This window comes from Aethalodelphis obliquidens, unplaced genomic scaffold (genome assembly GCF_003676395.1).
Source record: "Aethalodelphis obliquidens isolate GAN/ISIS:26980383/991018 unplaced genomic scaffold, ASM367639v1 scaffold39, whole genome shotgun sequence".
NCBI classification, from domain to species: Eukaryota; Metazoa; Chordata; class Mammalia; order Artiodactyla; family Delphinidae; genus Aethalodelphis; species Aethalodelphis obliquidens.
The window spans coordinates 13,730,929-13,755,476 of NW_020837983.1; the positions used below are offsets into that span (position 1 = coordinate 13,730,929).

Here is a 24,548-nt window from a genome sequence, read left to right on the forward strand (position 1 = left end):
TGGGAACTTGGCCAGTCTCACTGGGTTTTTTCCTCCTCTGTCATTATTCCTATTGTCTTCTAACTTTTAAGCCCTCTAAGCCCTCTCTAGCACCACTTACTAGCCTAAGATGTTATAAATAGTCCTACTCAAGTGTCTTTTCTGCCCCTGTGCTGAAGTTCTCATACTCCATTGTATGAGCTGCTGGGCCCTCTATACTTTATTCATAAAATTCTGTGTCACTCTAGTCTCTAATTCCTTGGGCAGGTTCTCTCGTAACCACCTTCCCAGCTCTCAATAAGATGAAATATTTTTTCATGACTGTATATTTTATTTACAGTGTTACTCTTATGCTCATACTCTCACAAACTCAGAGTTTGTCCTGTGTTTGCTGTTTATCTTAACAGCTAGACTACTCAGTTCTATTCATTCAAACCTATTAAAAATACTTTTGGCCTATAAACTTCATTTAGCTTAATCACATAGCTCCTATAATCCCGTAAATATGCTATTTAAGTCTTTGGAGAATATTTACAAATATTTTACCTGCCTTTCATTACCTTTCTCCCAATGATAGGTGATACTAGATTTGCCCTTTAAAAAATATTTTGGGGTACAACTTTCAACAACTACAATCATGTCATAAAATAAATCACTTGTATTGGCAATTTTACACATTTCAAGAATACTAAATATATAAAGTTCTTCATTATTTTTCTAATGCCAAAAATTAGAAAACATGCATAAAACAATATTTAGAAATGTGGAAACACTGTGTTTCTTTCTGGAATTGAGCATCCTATATCAATGCCCAGTATTATTGTGTAGTAATCTCTTAGAATTAGCTTGAAAGCCATGGTACACATTTAGCCCATGGAATGAACTATGCAAATTGAATTATTTGGCCTGTTTTCGTCCTTGATTGCTCTTTTCATTTGTCTGATTGTTTTAATTTTTTTCTTGTTACCAATACCTTTTATGTTCATTTTGGAAAAAACAAAATAGAAATAAAAAGCATAACTACCAACCAGAGAAAATTAAAACTATTTACTTTTAGCATGCTGTTCACAGTACATCCTTTAGATTTCTTGCTATGACACTTTTTTTCCCAAAGAACATAAACATCCTGAACATATTTTATTTTTCTTTATATTCCCTTAATTCCCCTCTTGTGCAGATAACTAGTAGATCATCTATGAATCCAGGTTTCCTGAACTACCCAGTTTATCAAGAGATGTTCATTTCTTTGTATATGAATTTCTTTTCGTTTGTTTGTTTGTGACAGTGTGTCACTCTGGGATTTGAATTTACCTGTGTCCCCTAGTAGTAGGGTAAATCCCTATTTGGTATGTGTGCCAGCCAAAGCTAAGTTGCAGATACCTGCTTCCTCTTACCCTTTCTCCCATATCAAGAACATATTTTACGTCAATAAATATTTATTTACAACAGCATTTTCAAAGGTACATTCTATTTTATTGATGAACATAACTTACTTAAACACCCTCTACTGTTGGACATTTATGGAGTTTTACCATGTGTATGTATGTGTTTTACTATTGTAATCAGTTCTGCAGTAAATACCATTCTTGCTAAATCTATGAACGTTGCCGTTTTCCCTTAGGATAAGTCCTAAAAGTAGTATTAATAGGTTAAAGGGTAGGCATGTTTTTTAAATGCTTTTGATACATATTGCCATATTGCCCTTCAGAAATCTGTCATTGGTACTACCACCAGCAGTATTGGAAAGTTACCATATTACCAGACCCTTACAAAATTTCTCTTTTAAAGTAATTGATAATGTAATGAATGGGTCTGTGCTTTCTTAACTACACTAAGCATTCCAAATGATCGCCCATGTTTACAGATTCTTTACTACAAAGTATTCCTTAAATAAAGAGTCACAAAACTATTAAAATGTTGGCTGATAGCTTGTTTGCTTGCAGTATTGTTTGCTTATAGTTTTAGGTGATGTCCAAGTGAGGAAAGTAAAGGAAACCAGTAGTGATAGCCTAGCCTCAGTCTCCGTCTCTTCAAAACACAGCACTGGAGAGCAACTACTCGTAAACTCATCCCTGGTGATCTCTAAGCTTCAAGGAGATGAGAAGTAGAACCATTTTACAAAACTTAGTAACCTTTTTTGTAGATAATGCATTATCAAAGTTGTTAGGTTGAAGAGAAGTATACTTCTTTAAAACCAAATGGTCATTAAAATACTTATCTATAATCTGATTTATCCATTCAGTTAGTATTTTATTATATCCTGCTTAATTTTGGCCAAGTTCTTTATGCCCTTATATCCAACCATGATAATTAAAATGCAAAAATCACAAGGTACAATATTTTGAGAGTCTATCTTTGACTTCCTTGGTAGGCAGTAGATTAGGAGGTTCTTTTAGAAAAGTATGTTTGGGGTAAAAATTCCTACATGACAGGAGTACTAGTTATCGAGACTACGGAACATATTATTTTGAAAGTCTTAGTCTCAACTAAACTTTGACTTTCCTAGACTATGCCATGCCTTTTCTGACGATAGCATACCATAGAAGTCATATGTTGCATTTTTATGTTCATTTGCCCAGAATCCATGAAACAAGAGATACTTGGGGAGCAAAATGTTTCGTAGTTAAAAGGGACCTTATAGATATTCCAGTTCAGCATGTTTAATGGATGCTTAATGGGTGATGATGGTGCTGGTGGTGGTGATAATAATAAGGAGAAGGAGGAAGAGAATAATTTTGGGAGCTCTTATGTGTTTCCCATTCCGCTTAGTGCTTTACTTAGGTTTTTTCATTTATTAAATGAGGAAGTTAAGTTCCAGAAAGGAAAACAACTCTCCCAAGATCAGTCAGTAAAGCCAAAGATCAAACCCAGATTTCCTGGCTCCCAGTATAGTCCACTCTCCATTACATAGTGCTGGCTATATGAAAAACCAGTTTAGACATTTGAATCTCAGAAGTTTTAAAATTTATAATTATAAATATCACTTCTATTGATGCTGTTAAGTATTTACATATATAATACATGTTGAAGGGCTTTAACCTTATTTTATCTATTGTCTATATTCCCTAATATTAATTTTTATTTACTGAATTTTTACTTTGGACATATTATCCCTATTCTTTAATATAAGAAAGTACAATAAGATATTCTCTTATAAATGAGGAACCTGAGGGTCAAGTAGAGCAATTAACATTTCTAAAGGAAGTCAGTTAAGTAGCAGCAAATCTGGGATTTAAGCCCCCATCTGTTGCCTCCAAAACTCTTTCTACTTTACTCTATAGTTGCTTATTGAAGAATAGCAAAATTAAACAAGCTTGGAAATGATTGATTTGGGGCATTGTGGAAGTGTTATACACTGTCTCCTCTCTTTCTCTCTTGTTTATTTATGCCTCATTTCTTCTTAAAACTAATGTGAAGTAATGTGAACAGTACAATTTACTGTCTTTTTTAAAAATTTCATACTGAGTCTTTTCCCTCTTAAATACTTGGAGGAAACGAACATAGGTTAATAAAGGTAACATGTGTTGAGAATTCCCTGGTGGTCCAGTGGTTAGGACTCCATGCTTCCACTGCCGGGGGCCCAGGTTTGATCCCTGGTCCTAACCTTTCAGTAGGTTTTACTCTAGGATAGAGGGGAAAAAATATTTTAAACATTTTAAAATGTTTAAAAGATTATTGCCTTCTGACCATATTGTCTAGAAAACTGGTAATGTTTCTTTCTTTCAAATGAATACAAGAGGAAAATCTTTTCTTCATTTTTGGAATATAAACTTATATCAGTATATGAAAGTGTAAAGTGAAATAAATTATTTTTAATTCAAAACTAATGAAAACATCAATCCCTGTTAGAAAATTTAACAGCTGTTAGAAAAATCTTATTAATAAAATGAGAAAACTGAAAGAGCCACTCTTGGCAATAGAAGCTGTAATTTTTGCCATTTTTTGTAAAATTTCCCCACTCATCAAATTTCTCTTTGAAAGCTATAGTAAAGCAAATTCGAGAAGAATGCTTTGGAAACTTCTTTCATATGTTATATGGCTGCCTCAAAGTGTATTGCTCTTGCAGGACAGCATATTCTTTTAAATGAGCCCACTGATTTTTCGCAAATATTTTTTTCCTGTGACCACGCAAACCTGTGCCTTCTTTGAAAGCAGAAAGGAAATCACGTCTGATCTTGGATAGTTACGTTAAGGTTGGCCCTGAATAGTAAAACCCATTCAAGACCATGGTATTTGAAAATTTTTGAGTCCTAAAATATGTCCCACTAATGATATAATTGAATTATACTCCAGATATTTCATCTAAAATACCTTTTCTGTCTTTTCCTTTTTACTCTTGTCCTCACTTTTAATGATCCATCGGCCTACAGTGTCTTTACATCCAAAATGCAAAGCAGACAAATGGGCATCTCAGGGAAGAACATGACTAAAAGCACCAGCATCAGCGGAGACATGTGCTCGCTGGAGAAGAATGATGGCAGCCAGTCTGACACTGCAGTGGGCGCCTTGGGCACCAGCAGCAAAAAGCGGCGCTCTAGCATTGGGGCCAAAATGGTAGCTATTGTTGGTCTCTCCCGGAAAAGCCGCAGTGCTTCTCAGCTCAGCCAAACGGGTAGGCATTTTTATGTTACTCTTTTGACTTCCTAATTGAGTTGTAATTAATTAAAATACATATTCTTTTCTCTTATTTATTCTGTCTCAGTAATGTGTAGATGATGACATGTTCCAGAAGGAAAGGGGCATATTTTAAACTAGTTAACTTTTCCGAAAATATAACAATGACTTTGTTTTTCAGTGATCAGTGAACCTGCTTCTCAGTGAACCTTGGTTACTGTTCTTGAAATGCACTTAACGTCTTTTCTCCTCAGAGAGGAGTTAGGCTGTGGTCCTCCTGATTGTCAGTTGCTGGTCCTCTGTAAAGGTACTCTGATCTGTGAGATATTTACTTTTCTTTAGGTTCCTCAAGTTGGAACCAGCCAAGTTAATTTCCCCTCCCAGCAAGTTACCGTGATGAAGATGACGCCACGTATTTTGTGTGAATAATATACTTCATTTATTGCTGACAGCCTAACTTCTTTTTCAGTTTGTAAGCAGCATTTACCAGTTGTATCAATTTTCTCACTGCAGTTTTTATTTCCCTGTTAACACTTCAAGCAGCAATATTCTCCAGCAGCAGGGATGGAGGAATTTTCTGCTGACAGGGAAGATACTCAAAGCTTTGCTACTTTAAAATTCAGTCTCGAATCACATCTGCAAAAATAAATTAGATACCACACTCCTACTCAGAAAAGCCACTGTTAGTAATTAAGAAATTTGTGAGTCAAAGCAATGGCTTTTTTCAAATGGGTGTTGATAATTAAGCATTAAGTCCCTGGTATCTTGGAAATAATAGCATATCTTCTACTTAACACACAAACAAAAGCATATAATATGGTGTTTCTTTTACAGCAAATAAATTATAGGCAAATGGATTAAATCTCATTTGTGCCTGAATACTAGGGTTCTGGTACAGAGAAGCCAGGGCGTAAATCTACAGCACAAAAGAATTTAAGGATATGTTAATTCCTGGACCCGGCTAACCTTGGTTTTACAAACTGTAACAGTGATTCTGGAATTTGAGCCTTATATAATAGTATTATTTTGAAATAATTATTTGATGGCATTCCTTATATCCTGGTTGTAACTTACTATATTTCATGTGATTATGTTAGAGTAATTTTTCACTTGGTGTTTTAAAATGTTACTTTGTATTTTAACATAGAATTAGAAATTTAATTTATGGACATAGAGATCATATTTAAAGGATTTTTTAAATTGCTAGCATTTACACATAATTAACTGTGTTGTGCTAAAATGATAGATGTTGGCCTTTTGAAATTGAGAGGTTTTTTTCTCTCACAGTTAGAACTTTATTTATTGCATTTTTCTCTTTAAAACTTACAAACATTTGTAAACCCAAAACTGCTCTAAAAAAAGTCTATTAATCTAAAAAATGAAGAACCTAAAATAGGCACTGATAAAACTACAAGTTAGAGAATATGTGGTATTAAATGAAATAAATAATTCTATTCATTCAGGGGTTTGAGCATTTACTATGTGCCAGGCACATGGAGAACACAGATGAATAAGAAATCATTTATAACCTGAGTTGCTTATACTCTAGTAGAAGATAGATACTTCAACAGATTGCTTCAAGATCCTATGTCAGTGGTAAAACTAGAATTACATAGAAAGTGTGCTGAGCGCTCAGAGGAGGATTGTTTGAATTCCAGGAGTGAATACCTGGAGGAGATGTTGCCTGATCCAAGGCCTGAAAAAAGAGTGATTGCTAACCAGGTAAAGGACAATTAGAAAGGTGTTCCAGATAGAAACCGTAATGACAAAGGAATGGAAGTATTACATATACAGGAATGATAGGAAATAGATGTGATTTTAACAAAAAATTTTGGACTGAATGTGGCTAGAGGCAAGGTCGATAGGTCATGGAGAGTCTCATAGATCATATTAATTTGTAGGTGATAGGAAGTTTTAAAGGGTTTTCAGTAGAGAATTGATATGGATAGATTTGCATAATATATATTTTGTAGGCCATTCAGGCAGCCATTTACTTATCTAACAAATATTTTTTGAGCATCTACCATATGCTGTATTTTAAAGAAAACATGGACAAGACGAGATCCTTCTCTTGGAGCTTATATCTAGTGGAGCTGCAATAAAGAAGTAAACCTAAGTCAGCATCTGGTAAAGAGGATTTTAGGATGAATTAGCAGAATAGTACAATATTTCAGATAAGAGATAAGATCCTGAACTAAGTGAGTTGTCAGTTATAATAAAGATAGAGAGGGGTTGATAAATTCAGGGGATTGTTAACAAGCAAAATTAGTAGTCAGTCACCCAATTTATTCATGGGTCGGATGTGGGGAGGTGAAGGAGAGAAGATTCTAAGGTAATCCCCATATTTCTGGCTTAACATCCCTGGATGGATGGTTGTGGTGCTATTAATGGATATTGGAAGTATAAAAGAAGGAATAGGTTGGGAGAAGGAGAGGTGTCAATTTAGGATACTTTGAATCTGAGATATCTATGGAACATCCAAGTAGAAATGTCTAGAACGTATTTAAATAAACTCTTCTAAAGCTTGTGTCAGAACCAGAGACATAAATCTGGGAGTTATAACGTTTAGAGGTTGCTTGAAACCATGAACATGAGTGAGACTGCCCAAGAAGAACACTGCAGATAAAAGAGCAGTAGGTGAAGGCAGTGCTCTGTGGAAGATTAACCTTTTAGAATTGGACAGAGGAACAGGAGCCAATGAAGACCAAGAAGAAATTATCATGAAGAAAGGACAAACACTCTGAGAGAGTAGTATCACAGAAGCTAAGAGTATAGAACGTTTGAAGAAGATGGTCAATATTTCTCAATGATCAATTTCATGTCTTCATAGTTTTGGCATTAATATCCCATATATCTTTCTTTGACAATATTTTTATTTAAAAATAGAGATCTGTTGACCATACACTGATTTGATTTTTATTGTCAAAAACACTGTGATGTTAGCAGGTTTAAGAAATGTAGTTTAGTTCTTTGTTATATCATATAGCCCCTTCTTATGTATATAGCATAGCAGAAAATAACGTGTTCCTTTTTGTTGTTGTCTACATTTATATTCAGTAACATTATAATTGTTAAATTTTTGATCACTCTTAAAATGTGCAGTTGCATTCCTACGTACACAACGTATAGCTTCGACCTACATTGACAATAGAATTCAGAATATCTCTCATTTTAAAGCCAGAGATTAACTGTAGAATAGCCAACAGAGATTGTTTTGTAATTACTGGACTCCAAACTTCCAGTGGGTTTCTAAATTCTGTATTTCTGTGTATATGTCTCAAGTAAGGTTTTTATGTTTTCTTTTCTTAAAAATGCAGTAACAAGCTCTAACAGTGTTTAAAACTGAAATCTTCAAATTTAATACCTAAACTCTTTGATCATATGATAACATTATCTAAAACAATGAATGGATTTATGATGTTGCATCTTACAATAGATCCTTTGTTTTGATTTTTCTGGCCTTTGCATGGAGATCTGCATGTAATTAATTTATAGTTATCATTTAATTAATGATATACCATAATATCTTCAACTTCTTAAAATGATACTCATTGTAAAAGTAAATATCATTTTACCAGTATGGATTTCAAGACCAGATAAAGACTGCTTACTTGACTTCTGAAGAGTAGAAAACTCAGCAAAATGGTATCTTTCTAAAGAATGTCAAAATTATTCTGGATTATGATTATGTAGGATCAGTAATCATACATAAACAATAATTGATGAAGGGGAAACCATTTATAAAGATATGTTGGTTAATACACATAGTAGCTAAGTCATATCTCTCTTCTTTTCCCAGGCTATTTTGTATCCTTCTTTGACTGTTGAGCGGAAACTCACCATTTTTAAAGCTTAAATATATCTTGCTAAACATCACAACCTTGTAGAAAGCACATAGGGTGAATAAGGAGACTTGGATGCTATTGCTTACTCTGGGTTATATAAGATATCAAATATGGCCTCTTAAGAAAACCTGCCCAGGGGCTTCCCTGGTGGCGCAGTGGTTGAGAGTCCGCCTGCCGATGCAGGAGACATGGGCTCGTGCCCCGATCCGGGAGGATCCCACATGCCGCGGAGCGGCTGGGCCCGTGAGCCATGGCCACTGAGCCTGCGCGTCCGGAGCCTGTGCTCTGCAACTGGAGAGGCCACAACAGTGAGAGGCCCGCGTACCGCAAAAAAAAAAAAAAAAAAAAACCTGCCCAACATATCTGAGTCATAGAATGTTCATCTGACAGTTGTATTTAACACCTGCTGTCCTAACAGAGTTTTTATAAAGATAATACTTTAAATGTATAAGAAAATGCTTTCAGAACTTAAAAATCATTTTATAGATGTAAGCTATAAATAGCAAATTCAGCCTTATGGGGAATCAGGAATTCTATTTTAGACATGTCAATTTTGAGATGCCCATGAGACGTCTAAGGACAGTCATTATATGGTTAGCTGGATATGCATCCATATTAGGTCAAGGCTAAGCATGTAATTTGGGAGTAATCAGCAGGTAATATTTAAAGCCATGGCACTAGATAATATTACTTTGTGTAACTTGAATCAAGAGGAAAACTAAAGACAGAGCCCTGGTATATGCCAACATTTAGATATCAGGAAGAGAGTCCATTAAAGGAAACTTAAGAGAGAGCAGCCATTAAAGAAAATGAAAAAGAAGAATATAGTATCTTGGAAACCAAAGGAAGAAAATATTTTAAGAAAGCTGATCATCTCTGTCAAATGCTTCTTGTAGTTCAGATAAGATGAAGATTGGGAGTTGACCATTGGATTTTGCAAGATGGAGGAATTTGGTAAACCTTGACAAACCTTGCGATGGTGGACAAAGCCTGATTGGAGCAGGTTAACAAAAATGGGAGGTGAAGTAGAGTCCCTGAGAATAATTTCAAGAATAAAAATTAGAACACCTAATACTTATTGAGCACTTTCATGTGCTAGGCACTGTTTTAAGCACTTTACATGTAAATCATTTAAATCTTACAATGTTATGGAGCAAGAATTAATTACCATTACCCTCACTTTATAGATGAGGGAATCAAAGTAGGCAGAAGGGGAGTAACTTCCCCAAGTTTACTTAACTAGTTAAGGGTCGAAGTTGGGATTTAAATCCAGGCAGTATAGATCTGGAGACTTTGTTCTTAATTATTCTGTTATAGTCTAGACCAGCACTGTCCAATAGAACTTTTAGCAGTGTTGGCATTGCTCTATATCTGCATTATCCAATGCAATATGGTAGCCAACATGTGGCTACCATACAACCAACATGTGGCTATTGAGCACTTGAAATGTGACTTGTGTGACTGAGTAACTGAATTTTAAATTTTTTTACATTTTTAATTTATATAATTTTAAGTAGGCACATATGATTAGTGACTACTGTGTGCAAATAAAAACAATTTCTAGGATTTTTTATAAAAAGGGAAATAAAAAAATAGGACTATAGCTTGGAAGAAATAGATCAAAGAGTTTTGGTTTTTTAATGAGAGGGGATACTTGTGGGAACAACTGAGTGGGTGAGAGAGCTTCGGATCCAGAGCTTAAGTAGAGATCAGCTGTTATAACCTGTGGCCACTCAGGAATCTCTGCTCTTTTCATCTTGTAGTAACTTCTAAGCTCACCCAGTACTTTATACTTCCTCTAATTATAATACTGAGTAACGGTAATCATTTATGTATTTGTCTATCTCTTGGCTAGACTGTTTTTTCTTATTTTGTACATCCTTCTCAGTGTCTGGTATAGTATCAAATATAGTGATCTCCGATTAAAGGCCCATGTACTCCTTTGGGGTTCATGATGAAGTTCTCTGGAGGATGGAACGAAAATGGTAGAACTTATTTTTCCTTTTAATCTAAAAGACAAAAAAGAAATTAAGCACTACCATATTTAATATATGGCTTCACCCTAGTTTTCTCAGTTGGTCTGGATGTCAGTCAGGTGTTGCATGCCTTTCTGGAGGTGTTAGTTTCCTTAACCACAAGAAAATGGGCAAGAGGCTCACAGAGATTCCTGCAATGAAACTGGATTAAGTGTGATACTAATACTGCAACTACACAAAAATGTAGTTCTGAAACTTCTACTCCTAGTCAGGCTTTTCGTTAGCCACTGATGAAATAAACAAAGTGACACTCTAAGATCTGACAAGAAGTCACTAAAAAATCCTAAGTTCTCAGGAAAATTAATAAAATACAAATTTATATCCACTATTATTAACAATGAACTTTACCCTACATTTATACTTTATATGATCTATGGTGTTTTTGTTATGAAGTTCTTTTTCAACTATGACATTATTAAAGCTAAGTATGAGAAAACTGAATTTGGAAGCACACCTTCGAGTTGCTCTATTTAGTAGCTGACATAGTACCAGCTGCAATAAAATATAAACCTTGAAAACTTAGTACAAAAGAAGTTCATTCATTGAGCAAATGTCAGTCCAATGCAGTTATTCCCAGTGGGCCGGTGGCCTGCCCTCTGGTCATTCAGAGTTTGAGGCTCTTTTCATCTCGTGGCTCTACCGTCTTCTAGGGCCTTGGGGCGCTCTGTATTCAGCCAGCACATGGGAAGTTTTTATGGGCAAGATTTGGAAATAATGAAGTCACTTCTGCCTTTATTTCATTGGCTACAACTCAGTCACAAGGCTGATGCTAGAGAATGGGAGGTTGGGAAATGTAGTCTAGGGAGTGCTCAGGAAAAAGAGGAAGCAGTTTTGTAAGCAAACCAATATTTTTAAAAACTATAATGTCCATTACTTCAAACATTTTTCTTGAGAGCATAAAGCCTTATTTTACCACTGGAAATAATGATTTGCAAATATTTATTGCATTTTAATCTTTTAAAATATTTGTATGTATTTTATGTTTTCTAAAAGTAAATACATAATTTATAATTTTCTTTTTACTGAAGTGGAGGTGGTCTCTCACTGTAGTTCAGATTTGTATTTCCCTAATGATTAGTGATATTGAGCATCTTTTCATGAGCTTATTGGCTGTTTGTGTATCTTCTTTGTAGAAATGTATATTTGAGTCCTTTGCCCATTTTCTTTTTTTTTAATTGAAGTGTAACTGACATACAACATTATATTAGTTTCAGGTGCACAACATGATGATTCAGTATTTGTATATGTTGTGAGATGATCACTACAATAAGTCTAGTTAACACCTATCACCTTATATAGTTACAGGATTTTTTTTCTTGGGATGAGAACTTTTAAGATCTAATCTCTTAATAATTTTCAAATATGCAATACAGTATTATTATTACAACATTATTATTAGTCACCATGCTGTACATTACATTCCCATGACTTGTTTATTTTACAACTGGGAGTTTGTACCTTTTGAATCCCTTCACCCATTTTACCAATACCTCCGCCTGGCCTCTAGCAACCACCAGTCTGTTCCCTGTATCTATGAGCTTAGTGCTTTCTGGTTTTTTTTAAGATTCCATATGTATATCAAACAGAATGATATTTGTCTTTCTCTGTCTGACTTATTTTACTTGGCATAAGCCTGAAGGTCCATCCGTGTTCTCACAGATGACAAGATTTCATTCTTTTCTATGGTTGAATTGTGTGTGTGTGTGTGTGTATCACATTTTCTTTATCCATTCATCCATCAGTTGACACTTAGGTTGTTTCCCTATCTTGGCTATTATAAATAATGCTGCAGTGAACATGGAGTACAAATATCTTTTCAAGTTAGGGTTTTCATTTTCTTCAGATAAACACCCAGAGGTAGAATTGCTGGATTATATGGTAGCTCTACTTTTTAATTTTTTGAGCAACCTCCATACTGTTTTCTTTAGGTGCTGCAGCAATTTACATTCCCACCAGCAGTGTATAAAGGTTTCCTTTCCTCCACATCCTCACCAACACTTGTTATTTCTTGTCTTTTTGATAATAGCCATTCTACCAGGTATGAGGTGATATTCTCATTGTGGGTTTGATTTGCATTTCCCTGACAATTAGTGATGTTGAGCATGTTTTAATGTACCTGTTGGCCATCTGTATGTTCTTTTGAAAAAATGTCTCTTCGGATCCTTTTCCCATTTTTAAATTGAATTGTTTGGGTTTTTTACTACTAGTTCTCAGAGTTCTTTATGTATTTTGGATATTAACCCCTTATCAGATATATTATTTGCAAATATTTTCTCCCATTCAGTAGGTTGCTTTTTCATTTTGTTGACGGTTCCTCTGCTGTGCAGAAGCTTTTTAGTTTTATGTAGTCCCACTTGTTTATTTTTGCTTTTATTGCCTTTGCTTTTGGTATCAAATTCAAAAAATCATTGCTAATATGGATGTCAAGGGGCTTACTGTGTTTTCTTCTAAGAGTTTTATGGTTTCAGGTCTTACCTTCAAGTCTTTAATCCACTTTGAGTTAATTTTTCTGTATGGTGTAAGATGGTGGTCAGTTTTGTTCTTTTGCATGTGGCTGTCCAGTTTTCTCAACACTATTTATTGAAGAGACTGTGCTTTCCCCATTGTATATTCTTGGCTCCTTTGTTGTAAATTAATTGACAAAAATGCATGGGTTTGTTCCTTGGCTCTCTATTCTGTGCCATTGATCTATGTGTCTGTCTTTATGCCAGTATTATACTATTTTGATTACTATTGCTTTGTAATATAATTTGAAGTCAGAGAGTGTGATGCCTCCAACTTTGTTCTTCTTTCTCAAGTTTGCTTTGGCTATTTGAAGGGCCTTTTGTGGTTCCGTACAAATTTTAGGATTGTTTATTTCTGTGAAAAATGCCATTGGAATTTTGATAGAGATTGCATTGAATCTGTAGATTGCTTTGGGTAGTATGGACATCTTAACAATATTAATTCTTCCAATCAATGAGCACAGAATATCTTTCCATCTATTTGTGTCTTCCTCAGTTTCTTTCACCAACGTCTAATAGTTTTCAATGCACAGGCCTTTAACCTCTTTCGTTAAATTTATTCCTAGGTAATTTATTCTTTTTGATGCAATTGTAAATGGGATTGCTTTCTTAATTTTTCCTTCCTGATAGTTCATTATTAGTGTATAGAAACCCAATTTCTAATTGGACTTTATTTTGTTGTTGTTGTTGAGTTGAAAAATATTTTTTATGGCAAAAAAATATAAACCTGTTTTTTAGATTCTTAAGGGTCATCTGTGTATTAATAACATTTTATATATAACTTATTTGAATTTGTCTGAATCCCATTGGACTTCAGATCCTTGATGGAAAGAACTATATCTCATTCATTTTTATATCTATGGTACCTAAGATGATAGCTGGTATCTACTAAATACTCAATATTTTTTTGAATGAATGAATGAACAATTCAGTGCATCTTTGTTCTAGACAAGAAAAAAACTATATTCCTCCAGATGTTAAACTGCAACACTGGAGTTTTAAAAGCTATAAATGATCATATAAATATATGTCAAATATTTCTTATTTCTCATCTCATATTCTAGTGTTTTGTTATTATTTTTTATGGAAAGAATAACAGAGCTCTTGAAAGATATTGTTAAGGAAGTATCCACTTACATCTACAAATTATCTTTCATTATCCCTTCTCAAGCCTAAATATTATACTCTTAATCAAATTATTAAAAATTTGCTAATGAATTCTTATGGTATTTTAATAATTTCCCTAAAGCACAGACATTACCATGCATTTATTCATCTCATTAAGTAAACATTTTTATCACTCTTTGCAAGGAAGGCATCTTAGTGGGTGCTATGGAAGACAAAACTTAACAAAATGGAGTCCCCACTCTCTCATAGCTGTTATACTCAATCTCAAAATCTACTGGAAGAAATGAGTTGTAGGCTTGAGTAAATATAAAGCAAATTGGAACATGATGAGGACAAGCAAGAGGTAAAAAGAATATTCTATAAGGGAGTGTAACAGAATGGAGAAAAGAGATTTTAAAGTTTTAGATACTAGAGCCCATCTCTGCTACATGGGCATGTTACTTAACCTCTCTAAACCTCCATTCTCAGCTGTATAAATAATGGAATCTGTCTTCCTACCTCATGAGGTTGTTATGCGCACTTATGAAAGCATGTAAAACATTGTCCAACAAGTTCTCAATAAATGGTGGCTGCGACTGTTAATATAATTAACAGTTTAGCTGTTATTGTTAATATTATTATTATTATATTATCATTAATATAGCAGTGGAAATGATTACTTTCAACACTGATGCCAAGGTGACAGTTGATCTGAGCCTTGAATTTTAAATGTTGTTTAAACTTGTGAAGATGCCGGGAATAGGCATGGATATTTCAGACATGGGCAACATTAGACCCAGAGACATGGAAATGCAGTTTTTGTATGAGCAGAGCAAAGAGTAGTTGACACTTAGTGGGAGATGACACGAGCAATATAGGTTGGGGCAAGATTACAAAAAACTTAATGTCAGGCCAAATAGTTCAGACCGTAGAGTTGGCAGTAGGGAGCTATTGCAGGATTTGGAGCAGGGTCATGACAATCAGAGCTGGAAAGATTTTGTCAATAAAGACTTGAGATCAAAAATAAGAGACAGTTTTATTAGTTTAGAGCAGAGATGATGCAGGCCTAATCAATGGTGTATTAGTTTTCTGTTGCTGCCATAAGAAATTACCAAAAACAAACTTAGTTACCTAAAACAGTGGAAATCTACCACTCTGTCCGAAGTCTAGGTGATCTTGGCTGGTTTCTCTTCTCTGTGTCTTACAAGACCAAAATCAAGGTGTCATCAGTATTGGGCTTTTATTTGAAGGCTCAAGAGAAGACTCTTTCTCTAAGTTCATTCAGGTTGTTGGCAGAATTCTGTTCCTTTCCTTCATAGGACTAAGGTTTCCATTTTCTTTGACACATGACCCCCTTCATCTTCAAGCCGACAATGTCACATTGAATCTTTCTTGTGCTTCTAATCTCTCTGAGTACCCATTCGGCTGCATCTCTCTAGCCAGAGGAAGCTCTCTGCTTTTAAGGGCTCATGTAATTAGATTGGGCCCACTCAGATGATCCAGGGTATCTCTCTGTTTTAAGCTCCTTAACCATAATTACATCTGCAAAGTGCCTTTTGCAATATAATGTAACGTATTTATAGATTCCAGAGAATAGTGCATGGACATCTTTAGGGACAATTCTGCCTATCACAAATGATGATAGTGGATAGAGATGGAAAAGTGGGGAGATTCAAGAAATATTTTAGATATATTTTTTAATGTATTATTTACATCCTGTATGCTTCCTGGGAGTCAATGCAAAATGGAAATAAAAGTTAACTTTCACAATTTACAGTATCTGACCAAAGAACACATACCAGTTATTAAGATATAAGCTTTTTTTCTAATATAAAATTAAGAAAATAACTTGTCAGTCATTAAAAAGACATAATTAACAATAGCATGAGTTTGTTCATTTTAATTTTCATAAACTGAGATATATAATTTATCATCCTCATTTCACATATTAGAAAACTGAGACTTAGAATTTGTATGGTGGGCAGATATACTCAAAGCTGGTACTCTTTATGTGACCCCACTGCTGCAAACAGAATGTTTTAATAATTAGTTCTTTTCATATCATTAAGAGGAAAAAAACATTCTCTTCAAAATAAAAGTTTCTCAGGGAACTACTTTTAATTTAATGTAGGTTTTATTTAATGTAATTGGACATAATTTTAAGATGTAAATAGCCAGAGGATTAGATTGTACATCCTAGTGATCAGTAAAGGCCCAATAAATAACTAAACCATAATGAGTTTAATTGTAAGCTAAGCAGCACATATTAAAAGAAGTCTTTTAATTTTATTAAAATTAAGTGCTTTAAGGTTTTTGAGCACAAAGTATAAACAGAGCATAAAAATCTAATTTTAAGTTAAAGGCCATTTTTAATGAAATTCCCGTACACTCTGAATAGGTATATGGAGCTACTAGATGCTTTTTATTTGATGAGTCCTTTTTCTCTTACCCACTAGGAAGACTTCCAAAGAGACAGTTGCAGGTATTTGTTGGAAATGTAATAAAGCCCTAGCTAAGCAATGTAAAATTCTACTAGGAGTAATCATAATTTGTTTTTTCAACATATGGAAGAAGGTAGGAGTGTTGGCTCATTGCCCCTTGGGCTTTGAAACCTCTTTGGTATCACAGACTTTATAGAATGAAAAACACTAAGGCAGAATCTATCTTTCCTCTCTGATGCTGCTCTAAGTAGACAAATCCTTCTAACTTTTTATTGTATGACTTTTTAAAAAAAACTGACATTCCTATTCACTACCTTATAACATCTTAACATATTGGTTTTTTTAATTAATTAATTTATTTATTTATTTATGGTTGTATTAGGTCTTTGTAGCTGCGCATGGGCTTTCTCTAGTTGCGGCAAACAGGGGCTACTCTTTGTTGTGGTGTACGGGCTTCTCATTGTGGTGGCTTCTCTTTGTTGAGGAGCATGGGCTCTAGGTACGTGGGCTTCAGTAGCCGTGGCACGTGGGCTCAGTAGTTGTGGCTGGCAGGCTCTAGAGCACCGGCTCAGTAGTTGTGGCGCACGGGCTTAGTTGCTCCGCGGCATGTGGGATCTTCCTGGACCAGGGCTCGAACCTGTGTCCACTGCACGGGTTGGCAGGTGGACTCTTAACCACTTCGCCACCAGGGAAGTCCCCATATTGTTATTTAATAAATATTTATTGAAATTCTACTCTGTGGCAGACGCCATGGTATATATTAAGTGGGATCCTCTTCATATGGTATTTATGTTCCCGTGGGAAAGACAGGCCTTAACAAATAAATAAAGTAATAATTAGTCAAAATTACAAAGTTTGACTTGATGGAAATGTACCACGTAGCATGAAAGCATATCACAGGAGATGCTAACTTAGTCTGGCTCATCTTTACATCCACCCCGGCTCTTGCACATAGTTGGGTTTCAACAAATGCCTATTGAATGATATGCACATACGTACAGTGCCCTTCTGTCTTTATGTATGGTTTATTCAGCAATCTCCACGTTTATGAATATGGTCCACAAATAATCTCCCTGTGGCATCTGTGTGTGTTTCTGTTAAAAACAGTTGAAAGCTAAATGACCTTTTGAAAAGGGGTTTAAATTCAACTGTATAGGATCTGAATGTGTATACTGTGTATATTCTGAGGGAGAGAGGCCATAGATACCAGTTTAACCTAGATATGTGCTTGGTTGAAACAGTGAGAAAGTGGATCCAGTATAATTCTCTTACACATTAAAGTTTGGTACTGACATGAGAATGTAATTTCTGTACCTTTTAGTCCAAAGAATGGTTTGGTTTGGTTTGGGTTTGGGTTTTTATTTTGTTCTAGTATGTGAGGAATCCATTGCTTTTTACTTGAAGCTTCATGATGGCTTACAAAATGAGATTGGGACAATAGCTAATAGTGAAGTATGAGATGAGGTGGGGGAATATACTGATGAGACAATTGATGGTGAGGCAGCATGGAATACAGAAGTAAGAAAAAATAGAAATGTGTAGAGACAGGGAAATAATTGCAGAAAACCACAGAGAACCTGCAGGGGTATGTGCTCATAACTGAGTCATTTCTAGTTCAGCACCTTTCATCCAAACCCTCCTTTCTAAGGGAAAGATAGTAGCAAAATGTAGGAGAACAATGGCCACCAGCCTCCTCTTGTGTCTTCCTCCTTCCTCTGCCAGAGCTAATTTATCCTGAATTAGAGCTATCTGTGTCAAAGGGAAGATGTGTGACCAGAGGTTTCTTACTTCCTCGCAACCAGGCTGAATTCTTCTTTTAACCAGTCAGTTGTAAAATTATCTTTCAGGAAACGACAACTTGTTAGTTCTACTTCAATATGTTAAAATAGATTCCTTTAAAAAATACAAATGAGGGCTTCCCTGGTGGCGCAGTGGTTGAGAGTCCGCCTGCCGATGCAGGGGACACGGGTTCGTGCCCCGGTCCGGGAAGATCCCACGTGCCGTGGAGCAGCTGGGCCCGTGAGCCATGGCCGCTGAGCCTGTGTGTCCGGAGCCTGTGCTCCGCGATGGGAGAGGCCACAAAGTGAGAGGCCCGTGTACCGCAAAAAAAAAAAAAAAAAATACAAATTCTATTTAAGAATCTGCGTTCATTTGACTTCTTTCATTTTGAAAGTTTTCCCCCCAAAATAAGGACATTAAAAATTATTTTGCACAAATGAAAATACCTGTGTTTTAGAGACAAAATAGTAAATGTACTGAACAATGAGAGAGATGGCATACCATATAACTAAATACCTATAACTCTATGTTTGAAAGTTCATTTCTTATTTCCAACTGAAATGGAAAACTGAAGTTTATTTCCTTCCTCAAGGAAGTATAATATTTCTTCTTCCAAATCATACAGCACATGCACAATTTTAAGCCTACTTAGGGTCCTCTCTTTGAATCATATTCTAGAATTTAATCCAACTTACAATCAAATCGTTTTTTGTTTTATATTTTAAGTGATGAAGACCAAGTGGTTCACATTCTCTGTATAGTTGAATAATATTTCACATATTTAGATTTGAATTAGCCTTCTTATTCTGAGTTACATAATCTCAACCTCAATAAAATTTCCTCACTGACTGCATAATGGACTATTCCTCTTTTTAATCCTTTCAATCATATTCAGTATTCCCTGGATGTGTATTTATTCTGCATTTATCTTAATGAGTAGAAACTTGAACTGGAAAATATTATACAAATGTTATATAAACATACTGATTTTTTCATGGAATATTTGTGTGTCAGTAAAATCTTATGATGGCTCTTTGCTTCATTTTGAATAAGAGAACTGTATGAGTTCATTTAGTTTTAATCTGTTTTATCTTTTTGGTCTTTTATGGTTGCTAATTCTTTATCTATTCTTGGTATAATTTGATTTTTGTTCTTGTAAGAGTCCCCATTTAGTTTCATTTTGTTTCCAATGAGATATTTTAATATACTAAGGTCAGTTAAAATTCCATTGCATTTAACTATTGCTTAAAATTTTAAATAGACTATTAAACTAGCACTGAACTTTGACTTTTTAAAAGTATTACACATTTAAAATATTCAGTCAATATGATTAACTGTGTTTCTAATAAAGTAAGAGTGCTGTGCAGGTGCTATGGACTACTAAAAAATTATACAAATTACACAAAAATTATACAAATCACAGACACATCTTCAAAAAGCTTAAAATCTATTAGGGAAGTTGTGTTAGATAGCATTTCAGTAACCGAAAATACTGTAAGATTTCAGAAAGATCACTTCTGACTGGAATGAAATTTTGGATGACTTCTTGGAGGGTTTATGATTTGAGCTAGAATTTGAAGATTAAGTAGCCAGAATTTTAAGATTAATGAAATGATATAGGAGTGCATGTCAAGCATAGAAAACTTTAGTATTATAAGTTTAGGAAAACATAGAGTATGCATCAGAGAAATATCAGTGATCTAATTTGACTCAAGTGTTGGTTTTCAAACTTTTTTCTAAGCAGTTGGAGACCTTTTAATATTTGGAAGAGCCAGACAGTATAATCTGTAAGGGTGTTCAGAGGGGAGTATGGCATGCTCAAGGAACTAAGCTATGTTCAGGGTACCCAAAGCATAGAGTACAAGAGATAGGGTTGAGATGTGAGGATGGAGAGCTGGGCAGAGGACAGATCATGGAATACCTTAAAAGTCATGTTCAGGAAATTGAATTTTAACCTAAAACTATTGACAGTTTTGCTAAAGGGAGACTAGAGGTAGGGAGAAGCTGCTGGAGAGCTTTGCAGTGATTTTTCAAGGGAGGTAATGGCCTGGACCACCAGGTAATAATGGGGGGAGGGAGGATGTGAATGGGTGTGGTTAGAAAGAATTAATAGGAGTAGATGGTAGAGGTGAGGCAGTGAGAGGAATCAAAGCCGATTTCTGAAAGTCTGGCTTGAGCAACTGGGTAGACAGTTGTTTTGCTATTTATTGAGATAGGCAATGAGAACCACTGAGGTTACTTTGATGAATATAAATCTGTATTAGTACTTACTATTTGCCAGGCACTGTGCTAAGAGTTTCATATACACTGTCTTCAATGCATTATCTATTAATTATCTTTAATGTATTACCTAATTTAATCCTGAATAAATACTAGCTTTTAAGATGGAAGAAAGCCAGATCATCAGGGCTTTAAGGAGGAAATGGGTGGTAGAATCTGGAGGTCCCTGCTATAGAGAAGCTCTAGTTCAGGGGCTGGCAACCTATGGATCAAAGGTCAAATTTGGCCATGCTGCTTTTTTCTCGATAAATAATTTTTTCATTTGATAAAGTTTTATTGGAAAACAACCAAGTCCATTTATTTACATGTTGTCCATGGTTACTTTTGTGCTATAGCAGCTCAGCTGAGTGGTTGCCAGAGAAAATAATGTGATCCAAAAAGCCAGTAGTATTTATCATCTGGCCCTTTACAGGGAAAGTTGGCCAAGCCCTTGTCTAGTTTGTTGCAGGTGGGGATCCAAACATGATTTTATCCTCCAAGATGAGAAAAATCTTTTTATGATTGCACTTATAGGGAAGGGATTAATTGAAGATAAGAGAGGAAATGACTAAGTGTAGAAAGAGACTCCCAAACATTTTTATTGGATAATTTAAAAATCTCAAATATAAAAAGACTTTAAATGTCACTTAGTCCAGCCAGCTTTCCACCTCCTGCTTAATTTTTAGTTCTTTCAAACTCCAAAAGGAGTTCTCTACCCTGGCAAAGCTGATCACTCCAGGAGTATCCAGTCAGGAAGTGTTGCTCCCTTGCTGTGAGAGAGTGGGGTTTTCCACCAAAATAACCTCGAAATTTTATCAGTGTCCATACATTTGCCATCTAGCACATTTGTCATACGCTCTGCATAAAACGACAGCTGTCCTGCTTACCACCTCTGCCTTTGGTTCACTGAACAATGCTTCCTCTCACTTTTGATCTTCTCATTTTGTTTTTCGGATTAATATAGCATAAGCATTTAAGATTGTTAAACAAGTATAACAAACTCAGTACACGTTAAAAGAAAAAATTATTTGCAGTGTTCCTTATCATTTCTCCACTTTGTCCAGAATGCTATTGGAAGATCCTTGTTTCTTACCCTGTAACCTAGAATTTTTATCTCTGGATTTTGGCAGTCTTTGAGAAAAATGACACGATCATAGCAGTTAAGCCATGCTTCTTCCAGATGTGTGTAGTTTAGCAAGTTCTGTTCTTTGTGGATAATTGTGTAATTAACGTTGAATGCTATTTATTTTAATAAACATCAGGTTATGTTACTGAAGTAATAGTGTGTTTTACTATGAATTTAGTCATGAGCTTCTATATTGTTATGAAACAAAAGTCTGTTTTATACAGAAGAAAAAAGTATAAGCTATTGCTTTCTTAAAATATTTACTGCTGTAGCTTTTGTGACTTTTTGTAATTGAATCTGATTCTAGGACTCTTAAGTTATGCATTATCTGTTACAGATAATGCGTAACGTCAAAGGGAACATTTTAGCCATTACTAAAAATGTTTGACAAAAAGGAATCGAATAAGTGAAATTTAAAGCAGGCCCTTGTGAGAGTTGTTAATAGGTTCCTGAAATCTTTTCTTGGGGATGAAGGTTAAATGGCAAGTTGAAAAAATTTGAACTTAAAAAGGCCCATAGGGCTAAAAAAAAAAAAAAGTTTAGGAATAATGTTAATATATCATCTTCTTGAGATCTGTTTATTTACCGTCAAATTCATTGAGAAAATGCTTTCCCTCTTAAGCCAAATGAAACAGAGCCAAGAGCTCATCTGGTACATAGCCCTCTGCCTTTTCAGTTTGTCTGTCTTCCTGTGAATGTGGTTTTCGTTCCACAGGCTATAGGATTGTAGTTCTTCTTGCTTCTGCTGTCTGCCCTCTGGTGGATCCAGTTTCCTCTTTTAATACAACTCTATAAATGACTCTTCTGCCTTCCTCTTCTGCTTTCAAGGGCTCACTTAATTACAGTGGGCTCATGTGGATAATCCAGGACAATCTCCTAATTTTAACATCAGCACCTAGATTAATATTTGATTAAGTAACCACAGGATAGGAATCTTAGTGGGACATCTTTGGAATTCTGCCTACCACAGGACCCTAGAAACAGTAAGCTATATTTTATAAATGAGATTATCTAGTTTCAGTTAAAAATTAACATTTATTTGTTGTTGATATTACAAGCATTTGTGAAGTCATATTTAACTGTTCCAATCATCTCTCTACTATGTCTCAGTGAAATTAAGGAAAAAGTTGGACACTCAACCACACATACTTAAAACAGTGTTGGAGGAGGATCAGTGTGGTGGTGGCAACAGCAGTTAGCAGGAAAACCTCAAAGACTTTCTTGAATAGTAAGAGAAACTGTGCTCAAAATGTGCTTCTCCATGTAGAAATTCTTATGATATTGCTGGCTTGAGAAAACTGGGATTTTATTTTATTAAGGACATGAGTATCTTTGCAGTTGCTAGGGAATAACCATGATAAATGGTAATTATTAGATGTTTACCTGAATTGATTTTTTAAAATTTAAAATACAATCTTTAATAGTTTCCTTTTAATTGGTTTATTTGTTGTTTGAATTGAGTTTCTTGACTGTTGGACCATAGTCCTGGTATGACTAGTGGCCTTCAGGTTTTTGCTGACATTTGTGTCATTAGACATAGGAAGACTGGGTATAATAATAAGAATAGCTCAGGTTAATCTATAAAAACCCAAAGTAGATGTCTCCTACTAATTAAGAATCAGAATCTTTTTGGTTATCTTCTTATTTCAAGGACAACAGACATACATTGTAATAGTTCGGTAATAGTGACTATGTATGAAATATCAGTGCAATGGGATAATTGGATTTCTATAATGATAAGCTTCTGGTAATCACTCAGTTCTTCATGCTCATGTTTATTATTTTATTGAATTGGATTCTAAGAAGATCTTTTCTGGATTTGTACTGAAATTTTTGATTTCTCCTATACTCTGACTAGCCTTTATTAATAATAATGCACAGGAGAGTCAGTTTTTGCTTCATAAACTAAAATATGGTATTTTATTCAGAATTTTATGTAACCACTAACTACTTACTACAACAAATTTTCTCCTTTAGAATTTGTATATCTATTTTGTTGTTAAGTAAACTGAGCCACTGAAGTAAGTGGATTGACTAAGGAAAATGTAATAAAATAATAGCACTTTATTTTCAAATTGTAAGTCTCCGATGAATATGCATCTACTAAGTGTAATCATCACCTTGTCTGTCCAGGAAAACATGCATCAAAAATATTTGCTTTTCTGTGTTTCTATTTTAAAAAAACAATATTTGCTTTTCTTTTTTAAGAAACGAAATAATACAAACACCTATAATAGAAAATAAAAGTTGCTTCCTCACTTACCCACCTCCTCCCCTTTGATATCATCTCCCAGAGATAACCACTGTTAACATTTTGTTGCAGAAGCTAATCATCTAAACTTCCATCTATGCACCTTTCAGTATACACTCTCCACATGTTCTATTGCAATTTGCTTTGGGTTTTTCACTTCAAAATGTATTTTGGCATCTTTATATGTCAGTATGTATAGATTTATCTCATCTTTCAGGGAATTCTATTGACTACTCTTTTACCTCATAGATTTAACATAATGCTCTATTGAACGACATTTAGGCTTTTCTATTTAATGCTACAGTGAACATCCTTATACTGATCCTAGTGTATGTCTGACTTATTTGTAGAGTAATTCCTGCAAGTAGAATAGGTAAAAGGGTGTGCTCATTTTAAATTTTGAAAAATATTGCAAATTGCTGTCCAGAAGCATTGTACTATTTACATCCTCTCCAAGAGAATATGAGAGAACTCATTTTTGCCCACTCTTGGCCATACTAGTGTTTATTTTTCCTGTTTTTGCTAGTTTAGCACAAATTTTCATTTAATTCAGTATTTAACAAACAATGCGTTCTTTGATTATTGGTGGGGTAACAAATATTTCACT

General features: G+C 34.8%; 1 protein-coding gene across 2 annotated transcripts in view; it reads left to right on the forward strand.

Annotated features, from left to right (window-relative positions):
- Positions 1 to 24,548, forward strand: part of RIMS2 (regulating synaptic membrane exocytosis 2) — a 566,417-nt gene that overhangs the window by 482,851 nt on the left and 59,018 nt on the right. For both annotated transcript variants that reach the window (XM_027131585.1, XM_027131586.1), the window contains one exon: positions 4,350 to 4,591. In XM_027131585.1, the coding sequence (XP_026987386.1) occupies positions 4,350 to 4,591 (242 nt within the window). The remainder of the gene's footprint in view (positions 1 to 4,349; positions 4,592 to 24,548) is intronic.